The 25,236-nt window shown below is 44.8% G+C and overlaps 1 protein-coding gene across 7 annotated transcripts in view; it reads right to left on the reverse strand.

Moving 5' to 3' along the window:
* The window catches only part of LOC124999124 (rho-associated protein kinase 2-like), a 28,949-nt gene that overhangs the window by 2,674 nt on the left and 1,039 nt on the right, over positions 1-25,236 (reverse strand). For 2 of the 7 annotated variants that reach the window (XM_047573898.1, XM_047573896.1), the window contains exons 2-32: positions 22,012-22,093; positions 21,346-21,446; positions 20,491-20,628; positions 18,908-19,168; positions 18,206-18,350; positions 17,916-18,054; positions 16,165-16,256; positions 13,583-13,742; positions 12,304-12,400; positions 12,118-12,200; positions 11,656-11,704; positions 11,409-11,544; positions 11,145-11,236; positions 10,687-10,933; positions 9,028-9,134; positions 8,773-8,932; positions 7,728-7,888; positions 7,291-7,475; positions 7,051-7,120; positions 6,775-6,878; positions 6,076-6,262; positions 5,088-5,181; positions 4,714-4,808; positions 4,281-4,463; positions 3,632-3,797; positions 3,222-3,440; positions 2,541-2,608; positions 2,329-2,417; positions 1,527-1,605; positions 1,161-1,428; positions 694-970 (exon numbers count right to left, since the gene is read on the reverse strand). In XM_047573898.1, the coding sequence (XP_047429854.1) occupies positions 694-970; positions 1,161-1,428; positions 1,527-1,605; positions 2,329-2,417; positions 2,541-2,608; positions 3,222-3,440; positions 3,632-3,797; positions 4,281-4,463; positions 4,714-4,808; positions 5,088-5,181; positions 6,076-6,262; positions 6,775-6,878; positions 7,051-7,120; positions 7,291-7,475; positions 7,728-7,888; positions 8,773-8,932; positions 9,028-9,134; positions 10,687-10,933; positions 11,145-11,236; positions 11,409-11,544; positions 11,656-11,704; positions 12,118-12,200; positions 12,304-12,400; positions 13,583-13,742; positions 16,165-16,256; positions 17,916-18,054; positions 18,206-18,350; positions 18,908-19,168; positions 20,491-20,628; positions 21,346-21,446; positions 22,012-22,093 (4,334 nt within the window). Of the gene's footprint in view, positions 1-2; positions 95-693; positions 971-1,160; positions 1,429-1,526; positions 1,606-2,328; positions 2,418-2,540; positions 2,609-3,221; positions 3,441-3,631; positions 3,798-4,280; positions 4,464-4,713; positions 4,809-5,087; positions 5,182-6,075; positions 6,263-6,774; positions 6,879-7,050; positions 7,121-7,290; positions 7,476-7,727; positions 7,889-8,772; positions 8,933-9,027; positions 9,135-10,686; positions 10,934-11,144; positions 11,237-11,408; positions 11,545-11,655; positions 11,705-12,117; positions 12,201-12,303; positions 12,401-13,582; positions 13,743-16,164; positions 16,257-17,915; positions 18,055-18,205; positions 18,351-18,907; positions 19,169-20,490; positions 20,629-21,345; positions 21,447-22,011; positions 22,094-25,236 lie in introns of all 7 variants that reach the window. The other 5 variants (XR_007111150.1, XR_007111149.1, XM_047573897.1 and 2 more) reach the window with 5 other exon arrangements.

Here is a 25,236-nt window from a genome sequence, read left to right on the forward strand (position 1 = left end):
ACAGCCTCCCAGCATGAGAGACGTTAGAAAGGTGGGGGTCAGAGGTGGAGAGGTCAGGGGTCAATGGAGGATGATGCGGAGCATGGGGCCAGTGCTGAAGGATGAAAGCCAGTTAGGGTGTGGCTAAAAAGGACAAACTACCAAGTGAAGCCGCATAAAACAAGACATGAACTCCGGTTTATGTTTTTTTTGGACTAGCTCCTGCTCAGTTAGGTCACAGCGAGGCGCTGTGTTGTAGCATTAATATTTCATACGGCGTCACGCCTGTGATACGGGAAGCCTCTTTTAAAGCAAGGCGCTCGGTGTCAGCAAAGGACTGACTGAGCGGGATAGGGAATTATTATCAACAGGCACAAGATACAGACATGTGTTTCAATGGCTATTAAGCTGAAAACAAAGATAAGATAAGCTTAGATTTTCTCAGTAGTGAAGTTCTCTTGAGATGAAAGATTCACGGGTCAGGGTTCATGCAATTGAAAATTAAAAAAAATAAAAAGCAGAAAATTTCTTTTATTTACTTGATTAAAAATAAGTAATGTTTTATAATAATCAAACTCCTAAACTATTTACTTTTTGTTTAACTGTAGCTACATTCCCACTATTTTGTTCTATCTATCTATAACATGTGTCCTCCAAGGTTTTATACTTCTAATAAAAACAGAAACAGGCCTTGCAGGTGCCAACGCTCCTCACCTGGGCTTCCCCGACGACTGCTGTCTGGTGGACTGGACCTTGATGGCCCCGCGATGGGAGGACAAGAGAGGAGAGTTCCTGGGCGAAGGTCCCGGGGAGACCATCGGAGAGGAGCGGGCCGTCGGCCTCGGGGGGCTGCTCTGAGATGCGGCGGGGGGGCTCATCGTCGGGTGTTTCCTCGGGATGCGCTTGAGGATCTGACTGACCCAGCGCTGCTGCTCCGTCTGAGAGCCGGTGAGCACCAGCAGGTCTTTGGCGGTGGACCTGTCGTAGTTCACTGATAAAGATGAGACGAGGAATAGATTAGAAACTTCGGACCGGGATCATTACCTTCTACGTTAAGCTCTGAGCATTGGGCTTAATTAGACGTGTGCAACTAGATGTATGTGGCAATTCATAACAGTGAGTTATCTTTTGGTTTCCGTGGCTACGAGCCGTACGTGAGGTTCCCGACTGGGCGTACTGACCCTTGCACGGCACGATAACTTCCTCCTTCCTGTCCAGGTGATCTTTGTGGCACTTGACGTTGCAGCGGCGGCACTCGAGGGCCGGCGGAGGCTTGAAGACGTTCCACAGGGGTCGAGTGCAGGCCTCGCAGCTGGTGGGGAAGTGGTAGAGGGTGACGATGAACTCGTGGCCTTTGTGGCTGATGTAGTTGGCGCGGTCGCCGGGCTGCGAGGACTCCGCCGCCGCCTCCTGATCGCGCTTGCTCTCGCCCTCGTTGGCGTACAGGATCTGGAGACGGAGAAGAAGGAGAAGGTGGAGGGTTGTAGTCTTGTGGCGGGTGTAATTAGGGGATACAGGTCAGGAAGGGAAAAACAAAGGGTCGCTACCTGGAATATCCTCGGGATTTCTTTGGCGTCTGCTCGGTACACGTCGGTTTGAGTCACTGGGCGGACGTGGAACAGCTTACTGAAGCAGGAAGAGACATCGAAATAGTGTTAATTCTAGAGCTCAAACAGGATAATAAATAATAAATAACTGTGGTATAAAGAGATTAAATTTATGAATGGAAATGACTTAAAATATATTAGTTACAGTATTCTGGTTGAGTCTATAATGCTCATTCTATTCTGCTCTTATTACTGCTTTTTAATTGATGTCTTTTCTTTATATTCTGTATTTTTACTTAATGCACATTCATCAGAAAATGTTCCTTCACACTGGAAGAACTCAAAACCAAAAAAAATTGCTAAACTGAAATTGCAGATTTTTTTTAATGCCATATAAACAAAAACATGGTAAGTAACCGCCACCCAATCCCTGACAAGCACCTGACACTACACTCTGAGCAGACGCACATTATTTCATGATTAACATAAGTGTGACTGAATGACTGATCGGGCTGCTTCGCTCTTTCTTGTCACGTAAAAGAAACTGATGGCGACGTGACGTCTTCGACTATTCTGGGACGATGGTGTCAGCATGTCGGTACATCGCTTTGATCCAGAAGATATTCATGTTTCCTGGACCATGAGTCCGAACAGTTTCTCAATTTTCTGCACCATAAATTTTAGATATCTGATTCCGGTCAGAAAAACTACGTGATGAACGTCTGTAATAATATCCACTGACATAAAATCCCCCAAAAACTTCAGAGCAGTTTTGTGTTACATGCTGCTTTCAGTGACTTACTCGATGTCTAGGACCATGAAGGGGTTGGACTGCTCACGGTCCAGGTCACTGTCATAGAACAGGATCTTCTTACTGCTCACCACTGCATACTGTAAAGGAAACGGAAACAGAGACCAGAACACTTGAGAGAGCGGGAAATGACTCAGAGGGGCAATCGTGACTGCAAAGAAAACAGATCAGTGAGTTCGGGGAAATAACAGTGGATACGTTACTTTTTTGTCCCAGCCAAACCGCTTCGTGTTCTTGGCGGGAAGTGAAATCCAGCCCTCGAGCCTGGGGTCTAGTGGGAATAAAAAAAAACAGGAAGATATTAACATTAAAGGCAGGATAGCCATTAATCATGCAAATCACTTAAAAGAACATCTTGACATTCAGAAGCTTGGTGGCATTTTCCCCCCGAGCAGATACTCGAAGAGGAAAATGATTCCTCGCTAAAGCTGAAGGGCAAGAGAGAGAGAGAGAGGAAGTCCCGCGTCGTGCTTTAAGAAAAAGCAACAGACCATTGAGCGGAAAAGACGAGAATTATAATGATTCACCTGCGCAGTATAAGGCAGGGACTTTGTACGAAAAAAATGGACTAAAACTTTTAATTATGAGACTCCACAAACAACTTTCACTCTCTCCTTTTGTAGTGGAGTGCGTTCGAACAAAGCCAGGCAGCATCAAGCTGTGAGCATTAATGTGTCCAGTGAACATCAAAAAGGATTAAAGAACAGCAGAGTCAACAGAGAACAGGGATTAGCTGCAAGTCTGCACAGTCCAACCAGGGATGGGGTTATTCCTATTCCGCAAACTGAGCAAAGTGTTAATTGTGTTACGAGACACTGTTCAGTGATTAGTGGGTGTTTTTCCCTCCCTGTCTCAGGGTTTCAACCGCCTGCATGCACGGTCACCTCCAGGTTCAGGTTCAGGCTCAGGCTCAGGGGCCTGCTCATACGTAAGAGCCAGGGGACGCTGGCCCTGCTCCTCATATTCTTCTTCATCTTCCGAGTCAGAGTCAAAGAGACTGCGGGCCGAGCGGAGGTTGGGCCGTGTGTCGATGCAGACGGATTTGTGCGTGCGCTGGTAGGTGAAGGACATTGATTCTGAGGTTTGCGAGTGAGTAATGCGCACTGCACCGGAAACACGGAGTAGTTGAGGCGAAGTGAAGGAGGAGGGAGGAGAGAAGAAAAAAAGGAAGAGGCACAATGAGGTCAGAGTGAAAACAAATGGGGAGAGAGGAAGGGAGGAAGGAAGGAAGGAGATGCGTGAGGAAGTTTCCTGGAGCTTTTAGATATACGGGGCGGCAAGGCGGAGGGTCTACCTGGGTATCCGTCTTTGTCCAGGTCGCTGGCGCTGCTGATGCTAGTGGAGTCCAGGGAGTGGACGCTGAGAGACATGAGCTGGGAACGGAGCTGCTCGATGTCGCTGTCTTTGCTGGCCAACACCATCTGAAGATCCAGGCGCACCTGGTTTTCCTCTGCTATGAGCTAAACAACAGACACAAAAGGAAGTGAGCCGCAAAATCTTTGGTTGATTAGCCATTTTTTTAAAAAAATTTTTTCAAATTTTCTTTAACATGAATCAGAAATATTTTAGTAAAGGGATCAATGAAGGCAGAAGACGTTATCTTTCAGTCAGCACTTATACAGGAGCTGGTGCGCCACACTAGCCGAGACCTGTCAATCTAAGCTTCCTGTACACAGTAGGCCCCACCCCTACACATACATTATGTTTATGTATTTATATTTACAGCAGTTGCCCACCCACCCCAGTGTTGCATGTTTGAACCTGTGTATTATTTGAATAGCTTAATATTGAATTTAAAATGAGTTTAATCTAGAGCACGTATAGTAGGTAGGTCCTCTCACACATTTTGGGAACTTTAAGTCCATTTGTTAGTATCTCTATCCACATCCTTTCCTCAATGTCTCACATAAACACCGTGTTTCCTGTGGTGTGGGTTTACTGACCGCCTGCATCTCCGACAGCTCTTTCTGGTATTTGATGATGGTGCTGTTGAATTTCTGCTTCTCTGCCGTGAGCTCCTGCTGCAGCACCCTGTTCTCCTTGACTTTCCTGTCCACGGTGGTGGTGATCTTGTGGCCCACGGGCGGGACCCTCCTCTGCATCACCTCGGCCAGCTTGTTCACAGCCTGAGAGCAAAAAAGCAGCGTTAAAAAAGATCCATCGATGATAAATGTAAACTCAGGAAATCCACAAGGAAGCCCGCAGGAACACAGACGCCGTTTGCGAGAATAGTTTTTCCTTTACTTCTATAAGTTCTTAGCGATTTCGCCCAGAGTTCAACACAAGCCTGTAGCGGAGAATTATTATTAACAACAGCTGATGTGATATAAGAACACGCCAAGCTTTAAGGACTTGCGTGGGCGCCCAGACACACACCTGAATTTTCAGCGTCCTTTCGTTCTGCAGCTGCTTTTCAAAGGACATTTTCACAGAGTCCATCTGCTTCCTCTCCTCCCTGGCTTTCTGGAGCTCTGTAAAGAAGTAAACAAACAAAAAAAAACAGCCGAGATCGATATTAATCAGGGCTAATACAGCTTCTAAATAACCAACAACTTACAAGACAAACTGGAAGAGAGATTATACTGATGGAGACGTGAATCACTACTTTTCATTACACTTTTTTTTTCAGCTTTCTCCACATAAATTACCAATACACGCACGGTTGCTTTTTAACACATTTCCCAGGACTCTCCGTTTGACTTTGTGTTCTCTCCAGTGCTCATTAACTCAAAAAAAAAAAAAAAACTCACGTTGCTGCATTTCTTTCAGCTGGTTGTTGAGCTCTTCCTTCTCGTTGGCCAGGGTGGCTACGTCCTCTGTCAGAGTGCGATTGGACTCTTCCAGCTGTGAGGGATGACAAGATAGAAATGAGTCTCCTACGCATGGGGTAGTGAAGTAGCTCGAAAGAAAATGTTTTTTTTTTGCTTTGTTTTTTTTACGATAGTGCAGAAAAAAGTGAATTTGAAGTGTGCTTTATAGGAAGAAGACAGTTTATATATTTTAGGATCCTTCAATGCTTGTATAATGCAAGTTTTAATCCAGCTGTCTAATGAAGGTAATTTATATTATTAGTTAAAAAAAAATTTAATCTCCCGAGACCTGGCGTCCTCATATGTGGACATTATGTCTTAGGTCTGTTGCAGGTTATTCTGCTTCACTTAGACATGTTGTCCTCATATGGAGACACTTTTGTCTGCCATGTACTGGTAGCGTAGGGTCAATACACACATATTGGGAACTTAAATTGTAGTATACAATGAAATAATCCCTGTGTCCACATATTTTTTTTTTCCATGTCTACTTCCAAGCTTTTTTTATATTTCTTAGGCCCTTCTAATTCCGAATACCTAAAAATGTTAATCTTGTCTTAAAGTAGTTAAGATGAATTCCTAACAAACATTTGGGTCTCAAGAAGTTAAAGACAACCTGTGGAGAATTTGGCCACCGGGGGTGCTATTTAGTACGCATTTAAGTCCTTGCTACTACAGTAGTTTAGGTCGTTGATCCACAGATCATGGTGGTCATGACGAGGCAAGAAATGTGACAAAGTAACAACTAAAGGCTGACATGTAGACACAAGCTACTTTTTATAATAATAATAATATAATTTATGAGAATGGAAATTAATTCAATAAATGTATGCGACCTCAAGGATACATGATTTCTAAGCTCTCGAGGAGTAGCGGCGGAAGAAAATGTTATCAAGTCTGTTGTCGACGACACCCGGTGAGATCTCACCGAGCTGATGGTGGCCTCCTTGTCGCCGAGCTCCTGTTTGTGCCTCGACATCATGTCTTTGATCTCCAGCTCCTTCATGATCTTCTCCTTCTCCAGGTCCGAGTACTGCTCCTCGGCGATGGAGCGAGCCAGATGCTCGGAGTCGGCTTTGGTCAAACTGGCCTCCAGCTGGGACGTCAGTGACTCCCTGTGGAGGGAGAAGGGGGCAGGATTTAATATTATCTCTCTCTTCTGCTACAAACGCTTTGAAGTCCAAACTCCCCGCTGTTAGTATGCCACTCAGAAGTCGGCTGCCTATAGTTGGACCACTCATTAATAATCCAGTGACCTTTTTGTCATTGGAGACTATTAAAGCCTTTTCCAAAAGAGCGATACATTGGATCAGTTTAACTACTTAGTTAGAGCATGAAGACATGGCAGCTGTTAATCTGGTTTATATTGATTCATTCCATTAAAGGTCACAGCTGCTGTTTGGCTGCAAGTTGAATTTACAGAAGGGAAATTATACTAATCTGGGAAGTCTGTTACAACAAAAACTGTCTTTTAATTGTAAACATATATGAGTTAGCACCTTGTGCATTATTTTTGGTCATGGTTAAAATAATATTTGGACAAATGCATTATGTATGTGTTGTTTAATCATACTTTACCACTTCTTGTTAGTGTATTTCTAGATTAGAGCAGGAGTTTGCTGGTTACCTTTCCTCCTGGTATTGTGCCAGTCGCTGCTGCAGATCTTTGTACAGCTTGTTCCTCTCTTCACGCTCATCCTTCAGCTCGTGAACCTGCGTCTTGTAAAGGGTCTGGGATGGAGACAACATTCAGCATTCAGTCAGTCGACTGCACTCGACGCAGTAGAACTATGTGAAGGGTTATAGATCCATGATGTTTTTACTTGATATGACAAATCAGGCTTTGGCTGGTACTGCTGTCTGCAGACAGGATGCACAAAAAAATAAAAAGGCAAATACTTACTGTGAAATACTGCTCTGCCTCCAGTTGGTCCTTCAATTCCTTCAACTGGTCATCAGCCTCCTGCTTTTCCCTGAAACGCAACCAAAAATCTGTCAGTCACAGCTGCAGGCTGACCGAACAGCACAGCCGAGGCGCCTCATGCAAGCTGCTGCTCTGTGTGTATCTGTGTGTGTGCGTGTGTGTGTATGTGTGTGTGTGTCTACAGTGTGCATTAGGCTGATAAGGATGTGTGCGTCTGACCTGCACAGCTCCTGGTTTTGTTTCTCCAAGACCTGCTTCATGTCCAGCAGCTGGTTGACCTCCTGCTTGAGCTGTTTTTCCGAGGAGCGGAGCGCGGATACCTGCTGGTTCTGCATCTTCAGATCGCTCTGGGTCAACGTTCGCTTCTGGATCTCCTGCTCCAGACGTAAGGTCAGGTGCATCACCTGCACACACACACACACACACACACATGCAAAGATGATGAAACTATCTCAAAGTCTGGAAATAAAGCCACATCCTGTAGTTCTTGTTTTTTAACCAACCGTTTCGTCCTGACAAAATGTAAATGTGCAGTCTCTGTGTCATTTAAAAGGTCCCTTTATACAGAACTTTTAATGTTTTAGTCATGTTATAGATATAAAGGTCAACTTCAGTACACGAGGTATCCAGCGAAAGTCCTCATCTTCAAAGAGTACCTCATCTGAGAGTTTCTCCTTCTGTGCCTGCAGCTCCTCCAGCCTGTTCTGCGCCTGCTTGTAGTCGCAGTCCAGCATCGAATGGTCCTTCTCCAGCCGTAGCAGCTTCCCTTCCACCTGCAGTTTCAAGCTGCGCTCCTCGTGCAGGGTGGACTCCACCTCTGGATGAGGAAAAAAAACAAAAAACAAAAAAAACAAGGAAAGCCATCAGGAGTGTAATCTACGTTGCCTTTCAGTGAACGTGCGTGGAGCGCAGGACAAATAGCTCCGTGCGAGAAGGACTTGTATTCATTCGTACTCCAGTTTACTACTTACTAAAACCTGAAACATTCAGTGTGTTTACATGCGGAGCTTAATTGAGCTACGCTCAAAATTTGACTTTCTGACTACAGTCCTTGTCCCAGTTTACATGCAGCGCAAGAAAATCGAACCACTGATGGGAACATGTCCTCCTCCTCCTCCACACTAGGTGGCGATATGTGTCTTTTCAATGGGTTAATACCATGTTAATATGGCCCACTTTCCAGTTGACCTATTACATCATATAATAAACAAGAGTCGTTCATGCGGCAGACCAGTATTTAAACAACAATCATAGGGACAACAGTAAATGGTTTAATCTAATACGTAATGTTTGCGCTACTTCTGGTGCAGATAAGTTGCGCGCTATCCCTCAGACGGTTCTTCTACTGGCTCTGTTTACGTTCTTCTTCTTCTGTGACTGGCTTTCTTTCTTGGATGTGCACACGCATTATCTAATTGAAAAATGTGGTTACCGTATACATGCCAGAGAAAATCGAAATTCTAATTGCATTATCTGGGTGTCTCAATCGGATAATGAGAACTGCGATTTTAATCGGAGTAACGTGTTTACATGCACTTAAGTTCTCCTGTTATAGTCCGATAAATAGTCGTTTTTTTCACATGCATGTAAACGCACTGTTTGTCTTTCATTGTAAATGTCTATGTATGTTAGGTTAAATTACTTACATACAGTTTAAAAATATGCCATTGCATTTGAAATAATGTAGACTTCTAAGCTCACCCTTCAAGGCCTCAAACTTGGCCTCCTCGATGGTCTGGTAGATGTGGTTTTTATCTGCCAGCTTGGCTTTGGTGGCTTTGTGCTCGGCCTCCTCCTGCTCCAGACTCTGCTGGAGCGACTTCAGCTTGAACGTCAGGTCGATCTCTTGGTTGCTCTTTTCCTACAGAGTCAGGAATTGATGTTAAAGTCCTCACATTTCACAAGATGAATATTTCTAACTTCACTCTACAGTAGTGATTAGAAACGACGGCCAACCTTCTCAAGGTCGTTGAGCTTCCCATGCAGCTCCTTCTTTTCGGTTTGGAGCTTTGAGAGAGATGATTTTGTGTCTTTCACCTGCCCTTCCAGGCCAGAGATACGACCTAAGGTGGAGGGATTGGAAAGGGGAAAAGAAAAATGACTTAATTGTAGAAACAACTCAGGATAACTTGTAAGATTTGTCAGTACATGATAGTGCTGGATGGTATACCGGTATTTTTTTCCCAGTTATGGTATGATTTTTTAATATACCGGCATAGAGGTATATTTCATTACACAGCAGTCGGAACATTTCGCCATGAGACACTGTTTCAAACCGGACTATCTTCAATGTAGCGCTTCTAAACACGCAATTTTGTGGGTATGACTGCGTCACCGGCAGGCTGAATTAAGATGGAAAGGTCCAAAAATGAAGCAGAACGAGAGGACTTGTGACAAAAAAAAAGGTGCAGATTTCTGCCTATTTGGATGATCTGTCCCCTGGTTGCAGCGGTCCCTCTAAAGTGTCCCCAATTATAGCTTTTTTATAAATGAGAAAAACATGTTGCGCGCAGACTACAATTATTACGGTAGCTGCTCGCGTTGCTATTGACATTACAGACATGGCAGTTTAATGTGAATAAACATGTCAAGACAAATTAAACTGTAATTGTCCTTGTTTGTTCACTTGTTCACATCTTGATAACATTTTTTTTTTTTTTAATGTTGCTATAAATGTCCTCGGATTTCCACATCAGCAGGCAGTGCTAACATGGGGACATGCAAACCTGTTTTATTACTAGTGGGAGTTCTCTACAATATTTACTCGTCATCCCAGTGAAATAGCCCAAGTCAAACTGCTGCATTAATTCCTCTCTCAACCAGTAGAAAATGTAGTGAATGCGTAATAAATGGAAAAAAAAAACAAAACAAACGAACAAAAAAAAACATGCCGTGACACTGTCAGAATTTGTCAAAAATACCGTGATATCCATTTTCGGTCATACCACCCAGCCGTAGTACATGATGTAAAAGTCATGAAACAAACATGCAGTTTAAGACATTACATAATGCTCCAGACCACGTCTGGCCTCAAAAATGCAAAAGAAACTGCATCTAACGCTTATTTTCCTTCTCCCCAACTCCACCCACAAGGAGATTTTGACCGCGGGGAAAATAATCACGAGGCATCACAGCAAACAGGTAACACAACTGTTTCTCTGCGTCCCCTCTGACCTCAGCGACTGGCCTCTCTGCGTGTTTAAGTTTCCTAACAGCTTCTCCCAAAAAACTCTGGCTCAGGTCTTGCTGGGGCTTTTACGGCCTCCTACTTCAGCCTCGGCCCCTTTGACCAGATGTTTCCACCTATGATCAAACATTTCCCAAGGCCGGCTCCAAAAAACGATTCACATCTAATACCCCGCTCAGCCTCCAGCTCCGCGTTGCGTAATGCGTTTTTCCTGCTACCGAGGAGATGTTTACTGCAGTACATTTTGAGGAGTTCGTAAAGATCAATGCGATTACCTTGCAGTTGTTGTAGCAGATTCATTTCATTAAACTTTCATTAAAATTTTCATGTTTCAAATATTCATTACATGTATAAAAAGGTGACATTCCTATGTTTTGCTAAGCAGCAGCGAACTTGCTCAGGACTTGAATGAAAGAGCCTTGTCTCACCCTGCAGGTCGGCAATGGTTTCCGTCCCAAGGCTGCGTTCCCTTCTCTCCTCCTCCAGCTCGGCCTGCAGCCCCCTCAGCTGCTTCTCCAGCTCCATCTTGCCGTTTTCCAGCTGGTTGCACCTCTCCTGCACCTCCCTGAGGCTGGCCTCGAGGCTCTGGGCCTGCTTCTGCACCTCCGCCTGACTCTTCTTGAGCCGCGCCGCCGCCTCCCGCTCAGCCTGGAGCAGAGCGTCGGTCTCCTTGAGCTGCAGAGAAAACACATTCGGCAATGAAACTTTTGCCAAGTCGTATCTCGGCCGGGGCAGCAGCAGAATTACTTTATCTAATGAGGAAAATTAAGTGGTGTCTTGCTTGGATATGGATTACTAAATTAGCATATTTGATTTGCATTAAAAACGCTGAGAAGGAAACTAGAAAAAAAATGACGCTGGGGGATATTAAAAAGTTCCTCCTCACTTGTTTTTGCAGCTCGATGTTCTTCTCGTTGGAGATCCTCGAATTCTGGTTCCTCTTCTTCAGATCCTCTAGCTGGTCCCTCAGGCTGTTCACTGATGAGCAAACACATAAAGTAGCTTTTGATATTTATTCAACAGAGCCCTGAAAATGTGATATGTTTGGAATACAAAACGGCCACTGCCTCCATTCGAACAACATCACAGAAAGTTCTGATATCCATATTAGAGCTCATTCGGGAGTTATAATCCAGTTCTCGTTGCTCACATTCATTCTCCAGGCTGCGTTTCCTGTCGGTTTCAATCTCCACCTTGCGCAGACTCTCGGCGCTCTGGCGCTGCAGCAGAGTTCGCTCCATCTCCAGCTGCCTGAGCGAAGCCTCGACTTTCTGCCTGCTATTCATCTGGCGAGAGAGGAATTCACGCACGAGTGTGAAACAGTGTGAGACAAACTCGGGCTTAGTTTAGCACTCCAGGTAAATGGCTGAAAGGCGCCATCGTCCATGTGTTCTTACCTCCCTATCTAATTCTTTGACCAGCTTGTCTAAGCGGTTGGTAACATTTCTAAGGGGAGGGGAAAAAAGGTTATTATTCATAAAATCATTTGGCACATACATACATATACTGCATGTTATAAAAATGAATCAACAAAGTCGAAAGCTGTTCTTTTTAACATCAGCTTTGTGGGTACATCACTTCCCGTTTTGTGCAACAATCTGGCACATTTCCTGACATATGTGAGACTCACAAAATGAAATTCTCCTCAGTGATTGAGTTTTTTAGTAATTATAACAATACCAAATAAATCAGACACTTAAATATAAGTTTAATTCTTATTAAATTGTTACTATTTTTTGTTATTATGAAAAAAAAAATCTTAAAGGTTTTTCTGATTAATTGCTTTAAGTGTTTTTCAGTTTTTCAATGCAAATACAATTCGTCAGCTTTGTGCGTTTGTTGCTGGCGTCTGCACGTACTTGCACTTGTGCTCCAGCTCATCTTTGGCCTGCATCTCATGGTCGAGCTTCTCCTCCAGCTGATTAACCCTTTTCTGCAGCTGCTGAGACAGAAAAATGAGCAGAAGACCGATTAACAAACAGTTCTAACAGCTAATCCACTTATTTTCTCTGCTGCCTCAATATTAACACATAAAAAACTCTCACCTCTTTTTTATTATCCGAACAATTCTCCTTATTCTCTGAGTTTTCCTTAGAGCCTTCTGAATCCTTCCCAGAGCTCCTATTGCTTCCTTTCAGCAGCCTGAGAATGAGAGAACGGTTAGGGTAATTTCTACAACTGTATTGTGTTTTAACCAGCTTTAACCAGCTTTAACCAGCTTTAAAAGGAAGCTAAATGTTTAACCAAATACATGTGACAGCATATAAACTGAACAGCTATAAAGTCATTCACAACTCTAAATCCCGGACTCGTCCATGTCTGTGGTTTGTAAAGTAAAAATTCTCTGTGATTTTGGGGTAAGTTTTTACTTTTTCGCAACTTTTGTTCGATTTGCGTTTTTTTTTATCTGCCTCTTGCCTTAAGTATTATGAAGAATGTGCTATAATTCAAAGTTTGGACAGATTTTAGAGCTCAAAGTTGAGACGTCGCTGAACTACTCACCAGTTTAGGGATGATATTATTAAATCAATCATTAATGTGTTCATTGGCAAAGGTGGAGCCGATTTAAATCGTTGGTAATTTCTTCCCTGGGATAAATAGTGTCAAAAATATATTTTTATCATCCATTATAATTTGCAAAGTAATCGAAAGTGTCTATGACACGCAGTGGAGTGAGACGGAAAGTAGCAGAGCCATAACGACGGGACGTAAATTTGAGTAAAACACAGAGTTTGTTTATCCCGTGTGAATGTGTCACATGAAACACGGACGTAGAGCGTTTCTTTTCTGAATCACAGGACTTCCCAGGTTAAACTAAACCCATGTGAATAGGGCTTTTGTAACTGGATAGTCACATTTAAGAATCACATTTTTAGCTTAACGTAAAAGGGAAATTGCTTTTTCACCATTACAGGCCTAAAAGGTAGACCGCAAGGTACAAAAGAACAGCGACGCTCTACTTTGTTGTTTGTTCTGCAAAAGCAGGTTTTAAAAAACAAACAAACAAAAGAAAACAGGATTCATCTTAAGTTAGGAGAAGCAGTTAAAGGGGTTGACAGAACAAGGCAGCAGTGTTGGATTCAAACAGACACACAGTGTTTAAAGGTACGTGGATTAAAGGTACGGGTGTGGAGTTTTTCTCTCTTGTTTTAGGCACGGTGCTGTCCTTCAGCCTCTTGCTTTAAATATTCACACGTGTTAAAACACTTTTTTTCCCAAAAAAAAATTAAATAAAAATCACAGTTTTATAAGTAAAAGGTCAGCAAACTCGATTCCTGAACACAAGAACCGCGATAGAGTAAAGTAAAAAAAAAAAACACTTACTGGTTCTCCTTGAAGTAAGTGAAGCCAATAAATGGTAGCTGATTGCCCACGAAGGCTTTGGGTGGAGGGAAGGTCTCCGCATCTCCTTTAACTGGCTCTATGTCATCAAAGTTGGTGGTGTCTATGTCACTGGTTAGCTCTGGCACAACTGGGGCCACAGCTGGAAACAGAAACGGAGAGAGCCATGAAGGAAAACGGGGAAAGAGGAGGAGGCGCAACCAGAAAGCTTGGAGGAAAAGAGAAAGATGCTATTTAACACAAAATGAGAGACTCAAAGATCAAGATTGCGTCGCAGGTATTTAAAGTTTAAGTCTCCAAAAGTGTTTCAGCGTTGGACATTTTTTTTTCAGCAGTTTGGGCCGACTCCATGCCAGCTTTGGCACTGCTCGTAGAAGTAGGAGGAGGAGGAGTGCGTTTTCTGCAGGTTGGCGTGAGCCTGACACCACTCCTTTTTCTGTACAGTGCTCGCTTTGTGCCCCACACACAGCTCCTTTCACGAGCGAAGCCTAACCCTGCAAGGAGAGAACGCTCCTTCAGCTCTCTCCTCGCAGAAGCAGGAGCGCTTTAATAGTCTCCAGAACACACGGACGAAAAATGTGTCAAAGGGCCAATCAGATAAAACTAAGCTAGCCCTTTAGCCTATAAATAGTTCCTAATTAAGGGGGGGGGGGGGGGAGCAGCCATTATGGATCAAGTTCCTCAGGCCAGTGCGAGTCTGGCTCTGAGCAAAGAGCTCATTACTGGTAGGTCAAGACAACCCTCGGCCTGACAAATGGGACTCGAAGATGGCGGAGGGGGGCGAGAATAAAAAAAAAACAACAAAAAAAGATCTAGTGCAGGAATGAAACAAATGAGGGGGGAATAAAAAAGAAGAGACAGCAAGAAAAAAAAAAAAAAGAAAACAGCCAGAATGTGGCGAGACAGAAAGAGACACAGGCCGCTCCGTGGAGGCCCTTGTGGCACGACTTCCCAGAATGCTCTCTGATAGCGGGCGACTAATGACAGGCAGCCGTGGCCACAGTGAGAGTGAGAGAGCGGGAGCAGCCCTCCAAACTGGGGCGCCCCTCTCATTAGACTAGTCCACAGAGTCCGCAGAGCCTGCCCCGCCCGCCACCAGGGGGGATGCTGCCTCCTGTTCCATCCATCCATCCATTCATCCATACATACGTACACACATACATCCGAGCTCCTTTGCCATCAAACATCCAAACAGTAATAAAAACGGGGACAACTAAAGAGCCCCAACACAGAAAATAACCCACACTGAAGTCAGAGGCACACACACAGCAGGGAGTAATGTCGCTCTTAAACAGACACAGGCGTCCAGGGGTACACGCAGCTCTGCGGGATGCCAGAATGGGAGCAGGGTCATGTTTGGAGTGTGTTTGACTTTGTGTGTGTGTGTGTGTGCGTGTGTGTGTGTGTGTGTGTGTGTGACGGGACATGCATGTGCAAACATGAAGAGAGCCGAGCGGCGCAGCAGTGGCACAGCAGCGGTTTCGTGTTCCAGACTGCCAGGCTCTGATCAGAAGTTGTGTCTGTTGTCTTAATCAGAGCCAGGTGAAGCAGAGCGAGGGAGAGGTAGGAGGAACGGAGTCTGAATGTAATCATATGCAGACACAGAGGTCCCGTTCATATTCCTGATATATCCTTCTCCCGTTCGGTATTGTAACTGTTTCAGCACTGTGCTCTCTTTTTAAAATGCTAATTTATATATTTTAGACTTGATTCCTGTTCGATTCGGCCGCCGTTCATCATTTCCATTAAACTTTCTGGTATTTTGCACACTTTTTCCTATTAAAACCGCAAACCATTTGATTTTAAGCATGCCAATGCACAATCGCACAGCATCACATTTAAGTGTATCAGATGTGTTTGATTTAATTAGCTATTAGGCAAAAATAAGAAATATATACCATTACATGGTCTACAAGGCTACACATTACACCAGGTTAAATGGATATTTTATTGTCTGTTTGGACAACGTTATAGCGTATTCCTGCTTTCAGTCGTTTCAGTAGTGTGTGTCTTGTGGGCGGTGAGTGTGCTGCAGAACTGCCGTCCATTTAAGGATTTAAATGCTCTGCACATATTGTTTAAAATCAACTTCTTGGTCAGTTTACGATCTCAAAGACGACAGCACGTGATTTAACGTAGAGTACTGATATAAAATCAATAATTGAAATCGCTGTGTTTGATAGATCCGACTTTGGAGCAGTTTCCACATGTGTCTGGTTATCCTGCAGGTTTGTGCATCTCTCGCCCTGCGTAGCATCACCCGCCACGAAATGTTAAGATATGCGCACGGCGCATATGGGCGGCATGTGTACCGCATACGCGAAAGGGCTGAACGGCTACGGGGCTGAAAATAAACTTCGAACTCGGGCTGAGGCTAAACAGACCTGTGGAGGAGTGAGCTGAAAGCGATAAGAGAAGCACAAATAAGGGGAAAGGAATTGAGCGGAAGAAAGAAAACAAATGACACATTAGCGGAGGCGGAGAAGGGGGACGGAGTGTGCACCTGCAACGTGAGGATATAAAAAGATAATTAAAAAAGAAAAGGAAAACATGCACACGCTTACTCTCACGGATGTTGTCAAAGGTCCACTGGTCATTCTTGAAGAAGGGGTGACATTTGATCTCGTCCACTCCGGTGCGGCCCAGACGAACTTTCCTGCACACAGCGACGGGAGCAAGCAGACAGACTGTGAGCAGAGTCCACACAGAACACAACCCCGCTCCTCCCCCTCCAACCATCACCAACATGTCATCCCCGAGCGCTTCAAGAGCCCAGTGGACTCTGCGCTGACCACACTGACCAGCATGGAGAGCCGCATGACCGCTGGTGGACACTGGACACCTCCTCTACCCCTGTCAGGCCCAAGATAATACAGCTCCAGGGAGCGAAGGCGGCAGGATCAGGACACCAACAACCGTGACTGGCCTCGACACTACACTGCTACACTTTCCCTCCTTCTCTCTTCTCCCTACACACTTTTTCTCTTTAGCCTCGTCCCCCTTTCCTCCCTCCTCCCTCCACCTCTGGGTACAGGGCCGGAGGGGTGCGGCATTTTGGGCTTGCCACGTGTGGGACATTCCAGATCCAGCCAAGAGGAAGGAGGAGAAGAAGGAGAAGAAGAACGCAGGGGTGGAGAGGAGGAAGAAAGGGAGCGCTTTTTAAACCCTTGCATGAAAAACTGGAAAGAGAAGGAGAAATGGAAAGTGGCACCGGGAGGAGCTGGAGTGGAGGAAGCAGTTTGAAGGAGGAGGAGATGGTGCCTACAGGAATGATTCAGCAGGACGGTGGAGACGGTGACGGAGCATGTGGGTTAAGTGGTGAACGCGGCCATTGGTCGGCGTTCAAAATATGTGCGCGTGTGGGTGTTTGTGTGTGCGCGCCCGGTGGCCGGCCGTACACACATGTGAGATTTTGTTCCGCGGTGGGAGAATAGTGAGCGAGAAGGTAAATAAACTGAAGGAGGGGGGGGAGAAAAAAATGAAAGGCTGCTCTGTGCTGAAGCAGAAAGGGCCTGTGTTTGCGACGTCGTGTGGGCGGGGCTACTCATGTAAACAGGAAGTGATTTCTTCCTGGGACACCAACGAGGAAGGTGACCCTTATATCTAATCATGCGTCTTTCAACCTTTACCTTTTTTTTTTATTATTATTATTACATTATCATGTACACTGGAGCTTTTTTTTCTAGGTTTTGGTATTTAAAACCTTCCTGAATGGAAATTTTCCCACAAGGTCAGAGCTCACAAGCTGTGACGTATTTTCTTTCCAGGAATAGTGGAGGTGTAGTGATGTATGAGAATTTAGCGTTTTCGTTGAAATGTTGACATTCCCAGCGGAGCTCATCCTTTCGTTGTGCATGTCCTGCATCAAGCTACCCACTCGCTGGCTTACTAAACCGTTCCTTGGTTGCTTCCGGGAGACATGGGTAACTTATGGCCGACGTTAGCTATTGAGCGGAAAGCATTTAACGCATGGGACGTCCCATGTTTTATCCATAAATGCGCAGCATAAATACTTGCGAGGACCGTGCATGTTGTGTAATTTGCAGGTAAATTGGTCCCCAAAAATCTGCTTTTATCCCTTCTCATATGAAGCTATAGAGCTTATAGATATTATATTTAGCCTGAATTAACTCCAGCCCCGCTGAACAAAACGTCCCCACTTCGTAATCCTTGCGACAGCGGTGTATTTCAGTGTTTCGTTTCATATGTATTCACTCCAACAGTTAAGAGAATGGTGTAGGAAAAGAAAGTGGGGGTCAATGCACAGGGTAATGGAAACATAAAGGCCGTGTAATTCATAAATCCGTGGCAGTACCTGTCAGTGAGAAAGGCACAGATGAGGTTTTTGGCGTTCTGAGACATCTCTATGTCATCGGGGAAGACGAGGGAGTTTTTGTGGTTCATGATCTTCCCGTAAGTTCCCACCAGGGACTCGGCATAGAAAGGAGTTTCACCTAGAAGAAGGAGGAGGAGGAAGAAGAGGAAGAGGAAGACAGGTCAAATCTCAAAAACACTGATCTAAAATTAACAAAATGAATCCGTTATTGACGATAACAAATCCAGAGATTTTACAAAACCCGATAGCACGAACATGAGGTGACTTACCAACTAGTAACTCAAAAATAAATACTCCTACGGACCACCAGTCACACTCCCGGCCGTAGAAACCGTCACCGCCCTGAGACTGCAGCACCTCAGGGGAGATGTAGTCTGGTGTGCCTACGGCTGTGTCACAGTGCACCATACCCTTCTGCAGACAGAAAATACACAACATGACAAAGAATAATGGCACGGTGCAAGCAAAAGCCAATTATCCAAAACCACAATAAATGCACAAAACTAACTTAAACATTCATAAAACGTATTTTTTAAGACCAGGGGAAGGAAAACAGATCATCAGGCTGAGACTGAGAAAAGGTGTAAAGGTCTATTTGTATGCTCAGACTCCACCAGATCGTTTGGACCGCAGTGTGTTTTTGTGCGAGGCGATAAATTACATGACACTCTGCCTACTGGTTAGATTTTCAGAGAGCTCAAATGTGTGCAACCAGCTATTCCGAAATAGCTGTGGTGAAAACAAAAGGTTGAAAAACGGCCTCATGGGGCCCGCGGCCGAGGCGGTACCGCTGCTGCACTTCTAGATTGGCTGTTTAGCACAATAAACTCCCAGGTCCCTTCAAAACAGCCGCGCCGAGCTTCACTTCACAAATCTGAACACTGGGGGGTGCACAAGGGTCTTTCATCTGAATGCGAGAGGATCGGTTTTCCTTAAAGTTAAAGTTCTAAGAAAGCAAGACTCAAACCCACAGAGTCCATCTTCATGCACGTGCCGAAGTCGGCCAGTTTGAGGTGTCCGTGTTGGTCCAGCAGCATGTTGTCGGGCTTGACGTCGCGGTGGATGAAGCCCATGGTGTGGATGGCGTCCAGCGCCAGCACCACCTCCGCCGTGTAGAAGCGAGCCCACTTCTCTGGGATGTCGTAGTTCATGGTGAGTGTGACCAGGTCTCCTCCAGGCATGAATTCCATCACCATGTAGAGGTGGAGGTTGTCTTGGAAAGCGCAGCAGAGCTAGGAGACAGTAAACAGTCGCTTTGTGATATGTGATAAAAGCCGTTTCCCTGCGCGCTGGGCGTGTTATCTTGGAATGATCTGTGTTCATCATAAAAGGAGATCTATTATTTTAACTCAGGGCCAGAATTATGACACACAAGTACCTGTACGAGCTTTCCCTTTATACTCCATGAAACTCTGCATCACTGTCATAAAACATTGCACTTGTTCTTAGCGTTGCCACTTAACCATTTTATTGTCTTTCGTTGAAGTTTAATCTAATCTGTACTCTCCAAATGACGTAATTTAGATGTATCTGTTTCAAATATCACTAGATAATGCTAGTAAATCATTAAGCAATCCTATCTATAAAGGTTTCTACTATATAAAACGGACTGCACGATCAATTATAACGTTAAGGAACAGCAACAAATTGATTAGCCTCTGTAAATTCTTCTCGGTTTCTTGTATCCAGCGCAAATGTGGAACGGAACCTTTTTGAATAATGGCTATAAATCTATAAATATGGCTTTTACCGCACAAGTGAATCGGGTCTGCGAGCGCTTTGGCCAAGGAGAATAAACATTTGGCTGTTAGTAAGATGATACTTATATTGAGGCCAAACATCAGGCAGTCGCCAAGTCAGTGTGCGGTGGTAGGCGGCTAAAGCTTGAGTTACAGGGAACTCATTGTTTGGTTTGTTGAGAGCATAACGCTGAAACGTGTTTATGTTTGCACTGTATGTACAGGGAGCAGGCATAACATTATGACCACCTTCCTAATATTGTGTAGGTCTCCCTTGTGGATCCTGAGGGTGTCCTGTGGTGTCTGGCAGTAAAATGTTATTACTAGCGGGGTCCTATGGGTTGAGGGGAGGGGCCTAAGTGGATCAGGTTGGGATCTAGTGAATTTGGAGGCCTGGTCAACACCTTGTGCTGTTTTTTTGTTTGTTTTAGTTGTTCCTAAATTGTTTTTGTGTGTATTTTTTGTGTTTCTGCTGAGGATGGCTGCTGCTGCCATCAAGGAGTGTCATTATTATGGGGTGGGGGTGCCTGGTCTGGTCTGGTCTAGGTGGGAGGTACGAGTGCAGACGAATTTGAGAAGCTGCCATTTTCGGATTAAGAATGAGAAATTATGTGTGTCGGTAGCTTTAAAGTTTGCTTCCGGAAACTCCACAACGGGAAGAGGATGAGGCCGTGCCACTCTGAAGTGGCTCTTCAGGCAGAGACGCCTAAAAGAAATTCCTTTCTTTTTTTTTTTTACCTGTGATTCATGCAAAGCTAGGCCTAATATAAAATGTTTGTTTGTGAATGATTAAAAAAAAAATAACGGGTGCACACCTGGACGACCCAGGGGCTGTTGGAAAAGGCCATGATGTGCCTCTCCTCCCAGAAGAAGGCGGAGTCCGACCGCTTGATCATCTCGAACTTGCTGAGCTGCTTCATGGCGTAAACCTTCCGAGATTCCTTGTGGCGGACCTGCAAGGGGGGAGAAGTGAAGATTAAAAGGTAAACAGGCACAAGTCTGCGAGGGCAACAGGAACGAGAGTCACGGTGACCGAGATAACATGAGAGACTCAGAGCGAAGAGAGACAGAGATGGGAAGCCATAATTGTAGTACACACCCAGAGAGGGACATGCTTACACAAGATTTCGAGCACAAACACACTAAGGCCGTCCTTCGCCTCTCCCCCCCACCCCACCCCGCCCTGCCCCCTCCTCCATAGCAGACTTCACACTCATCTCCCACACACTGAGCCTGTCCAGACTCGTTCCCACCGCAAGACACTCGTAAGATAGCAGATTCTAGCAGCACGGGAGGCTGACATCTGGACAAACTGGGAGGCAGGGAGAGCTAAGGAGTTACTGGCTGGCTCGAAGTCAATTAAGTTGGTGTTTAAAAAAAAAAAAAAAAAAAGAGAGAGAGGAAAAGAAAGTTGCAGTTATATTTGGACTACCAAAAACAAGCTGTAAATGTTACATATTTAGTATTTCTGCAGACTGCTGCTCCCTCTAGTGGTTCATACACTCCTGGTGTTTTTGTTGATTGAATTCTGGATCCACTGCTTTTACTGTAGATCACTGCATTGTGCTGCTGCATTCAGGTCATTTCATTTTTTTTTTTTTTTTAAAAAAGAACAATAGAGTATGAATGAACAATTGTTCATTAGCCCCTAGCAGAGAGAAGGGTCTCACCAGCTGCACTTCTCCGTAGGCTCCTCTCCCGATCAGCTTCACCCTTTCAAAGTCTTCCAGCTTCACCTGCAGCTCTCGCATCTGGCTCACGGCCTTCTCATCTGAGGGACATGCGCACGCGTTAGCAGGGCAGTGAAGAGGTCAGGATGAAACAGCCCGTCAGTGAAGGAAAATGAAGTCAAAAGTTAAGACAGACTGAAGACACATGCAAAACTGAACTGTAACAGCCACATTTTGGACATTTACACGTGTGTGTCTATGACTTAACAAGGACGCAGTGCAAAGAAATGATTAAGAAGCAAAGTACAATCTGAGTTTTAGAAATATTTTAGGCTGTGAATATCTGTCAGGGCCAAACAACCTTGGACAAAAAGTGAGCCAGCAGATGCGTTTACTAGTATCTCTTTAGCAACCTTCAGAAAGAACAACTAGTACACCCGGGACATTGTCTCACATATAAACCCCCCCTCCCCCACTCCCCAGAGATCAGAGAGGCTAAATCTGATGCTGGAGAGCTGAAGATATATTTATTTTAAATCCTATTTTGGCACATGAGGGACTTTATTTATCGCTGGACCGTTTTGGTCTTCCAGTAGCTCCGGCCGTAAGAACACAGATGATACATACTGTACCATCACATTCACACAGACACATGAAAGGTCTTACATCTGTTGAGAAACGCCTCGATGCTTTTGTTTTTCCTCAGGGCCGGATAGTTCAAGTCATGAGCCAGCGCGGTGATGGAATCCTGAAAGACAGAAGTGGAGGAAAAATGGAACCTCAAAAATACTGATATTCATTTAGTTTGATGTTTAGATATCCTTTCTGACTATATATCTGACTATATCTGACTATATACTAGTTGGTCCTCGGTTTTGTTGGCTTTTTTCTATTGACATTGAATTCTGGGACACCCTGACCTCATCCTGGCTGATAAAAGATGACAAAACTAAATCAAGTAGTGGAAGAAGAAACATTTCTTTTTTCTTTTTGGAAACCAAGTGCTCTGAAATGCGGCAAAAGCGACAGGCAAAACAGGCACAAAAGGGACAATGGAGGCTGCATACACAGACATAACAAGTCGTGAAACAACAAAATCGGTCACATGGTGTTTTTTCAGAGCATCCGCCAGATCCACCGGCACACAGACCCCTCCCTGTAGCTCAACGTGGAGGGACAGAGGCAGCATGGGGCTAAAAGCCGGGTGAGGGTGGGGGTGGGTGGAGGTGCCTCTGTAGTGTCATCGCCGCTTATATCGATGGTGTTTGGTTTCACGCAGAAGCCGAAATGTCTCTGTGATCCCAAACGCACGGGGGGCTGGCAAGGGAGTTGGGCAGGTGGGTTGGTGGTGGTGGTGGTGGTGGTGGTGGTGTAGGATGACCCTCAGTTCCTCAAAAACAGGGGTCATGCGGAGCCATCCAGCGCGTTTGTGCGTAGGGGAGTTGATCCGCGGCTGTATCTGTTTGTTCGGGTGGACATGCGAGTGGGTGGACAGGGGCATGTGGAACAATTCTGCACCTTTAAATAGCGGCGGTGAGGAGAGATCCCAACCCCCCCACCCCACTACCCCAACCCCCCCACCCCACTACCCCAACCCTCCCCGACTGCAGACGGTTTGGAAATAGACCCAAAGGCTCAGAAGCTATTGTGGGACAAACAGCTTATGGATCGGGATTCAGGATGAGCGCTCGGAGGTCTGTGATCATTTTCCACAGCAGCAGATAGTCATCTGCGTCTCCAAGAGAAAGGGCCGATTGTTAATTTCACGACATTTGAATCACGGGGAAATCCAATCCAATGTCTGATCTAATGTTAGAAGATTCAAATGAAGTGTACGTTCGCAGCCTGTGGGGAAAACGTGGTCACGAATTAGCTCCGGCTTCCGCATCCTTGCATGTAAAACCAGCTTGCAGGTTAATCCACTCGAACATAATGCAGTCACCAGAAAATGAACATTTGTTCCGCGCTTGTAAGCTATATCCGGTTTCAGCTTCACTTCAAACCTGAAAAGTTTCTTCGGGTTTCGTTTGGCGAGTAATAAGAGCAAAAGCTCTTTTTTTTGTTTTTGTTTTTTTTTATATAAGTTTCCTCATAGTTTTATACATTTTTCTTGTGAATGTAGCAGCATAACAGTGAAGCTGTTCAGGTTCAGGTTTTAACCCCCTAGCTGGGGCCTTTCTATGCATGTGGGTTTTCTCCAGGTGCTCCAGCTTCCGTGCAAATTCCAAAAACATGAATATTAGGGTAGGATCCAGCCGCCCGTGACCCTCCACAGCGTAGCCTGTGTTAGATAATGGTTGGATGGATGGAAGGATGTTCCTTAAAGCACAGTATCTGGTCAATACCATTCAAGTATCCCTCTAATTAGAGCAGCTACACAAAAAATGTGCATCTATTCACATTATATACACCTGTGTTCTATTCAGATCAGATGGTGTCTCATCTGTTGCTGTGAGCGTTCTTAGATTTAAATCTCTTGCTGCCAATCAGCCGGAGCCGAAGACAGTTAGATCAGACTTGTTTAATTTTCACTGGAATCTGGACGAATCTGAACATGATCCTGCACACCAGAGTCGGCTGCGTGTTCCTGTTCCTGCCGCGGTGGACGAAAAAAAAACAGCCCATCGGTGGCTCGACCCCGCCACACACACACACAAAAAAGGCTTACCTCGCACTGTACCTCAGATTCCTATATTAAATTACGCATTTCTTTCTTTAAGAGTGTTTGATCTGTGCACGTCTGCGTTACAAATAAGCTGTCACATGGCTCTGATTGCTGCAAGCTGACTCTATTAATCATTGTGTTATTCATCATGTTTGCAAAGGAAATAAGGTATAGACTTTCACTCCCATGCATGCAATTAGGCCTCCATCCCAGGGGGGGGCTGTGTCCAGTACTGTGCACAGATTTATATTCGAACAAATGTTGTGGGTTGTCAATAAAAATAATCGTATGAATGAGTTGAGTGTTATCGAGTACGGGTCAAAACTTATATATATTTTAAGAGATGGAGAATTTATGCAAGTACCTGATTGAGTCACAACAATGCAAATAAAGAAAAAAAGCTCATTCAGCTGTGACCGCTTTGTTCCACGGGAAAAAAACAAAGCAACAACTTCCAAAAACCGGCCTTTTGTGCGCAGACAACAAAAATCATTGTGGACGAACAGGAAACAGTGACGTGAGGCCAGGCCAGGCTATCTCCAGTTCAATTCCAGGAAGCGAGTTGGACTTCCTGTGCAGTAGCTCCCTGCATTAGGCAGCGTGATGAGTTCCAATGTAGCGTCCACTACAGAGCCACTTAGACAAAAAAACAAAACAAAACAAAAAACTAACCATGCACAGCTGAATAAGAAATGATGACTGGTGAGGTTGGGACTGATGGTTGATAAGGTCCAAAAATATCACAGAATCAACATGACTGTGTCATTGTTTAAACATTTACACCGGACTTTATTTGTGACTCATCAGCCACGGACACGGAGGAAACAGACATGGCTCCCTCCTGCAGCAACATTACATCTCCTCTCACTGTGTTATACACCTAAAAAATGCCCCCCAAGCATGATTTATTTTGTGTTTTCCTTTGCTCCAGATGTCACTAGAATAGGCCGACATCCTGTTAACATCAAACCTGCAGCAAGCAACTGAACATCTCACATAACTAAAAGCACTTTTCCAAATGTTTTCCAATCATTTTCTGAGCAAACGAACGTCAACGAACACTCAGCTGTGGTGCAAAGTGGTATTAACTGAGTCGAGGTGCGTTCTCAGAGCGTGCCCTGTTTCAATGCTCGTAAAAGAAAGGAAGAAAAAAAATCTTTCAGAGAAACTGGAGTTTCAGGCTGCGGAAAACAAACGCTCCTCCATGCGTGCATCTGTTGTCAGGG

Source organism: Mugil cephalus, chromosome 21 (assembly GCF_022458985.1).
Source record: "Mugil cephalus isolate CIBA_MC_2020 chromosome 21, CIBA_Mcephalus_1.1, whole genome shotgun sequence".
In the NCBI taxonomy this organism is placed as follows: domain Eukaryota; kingdom Metazoa; phylum Chordata; class Actinopteri; order Mugiliformes; family Mugilidae; genus Mugil; species Mugil cephalus.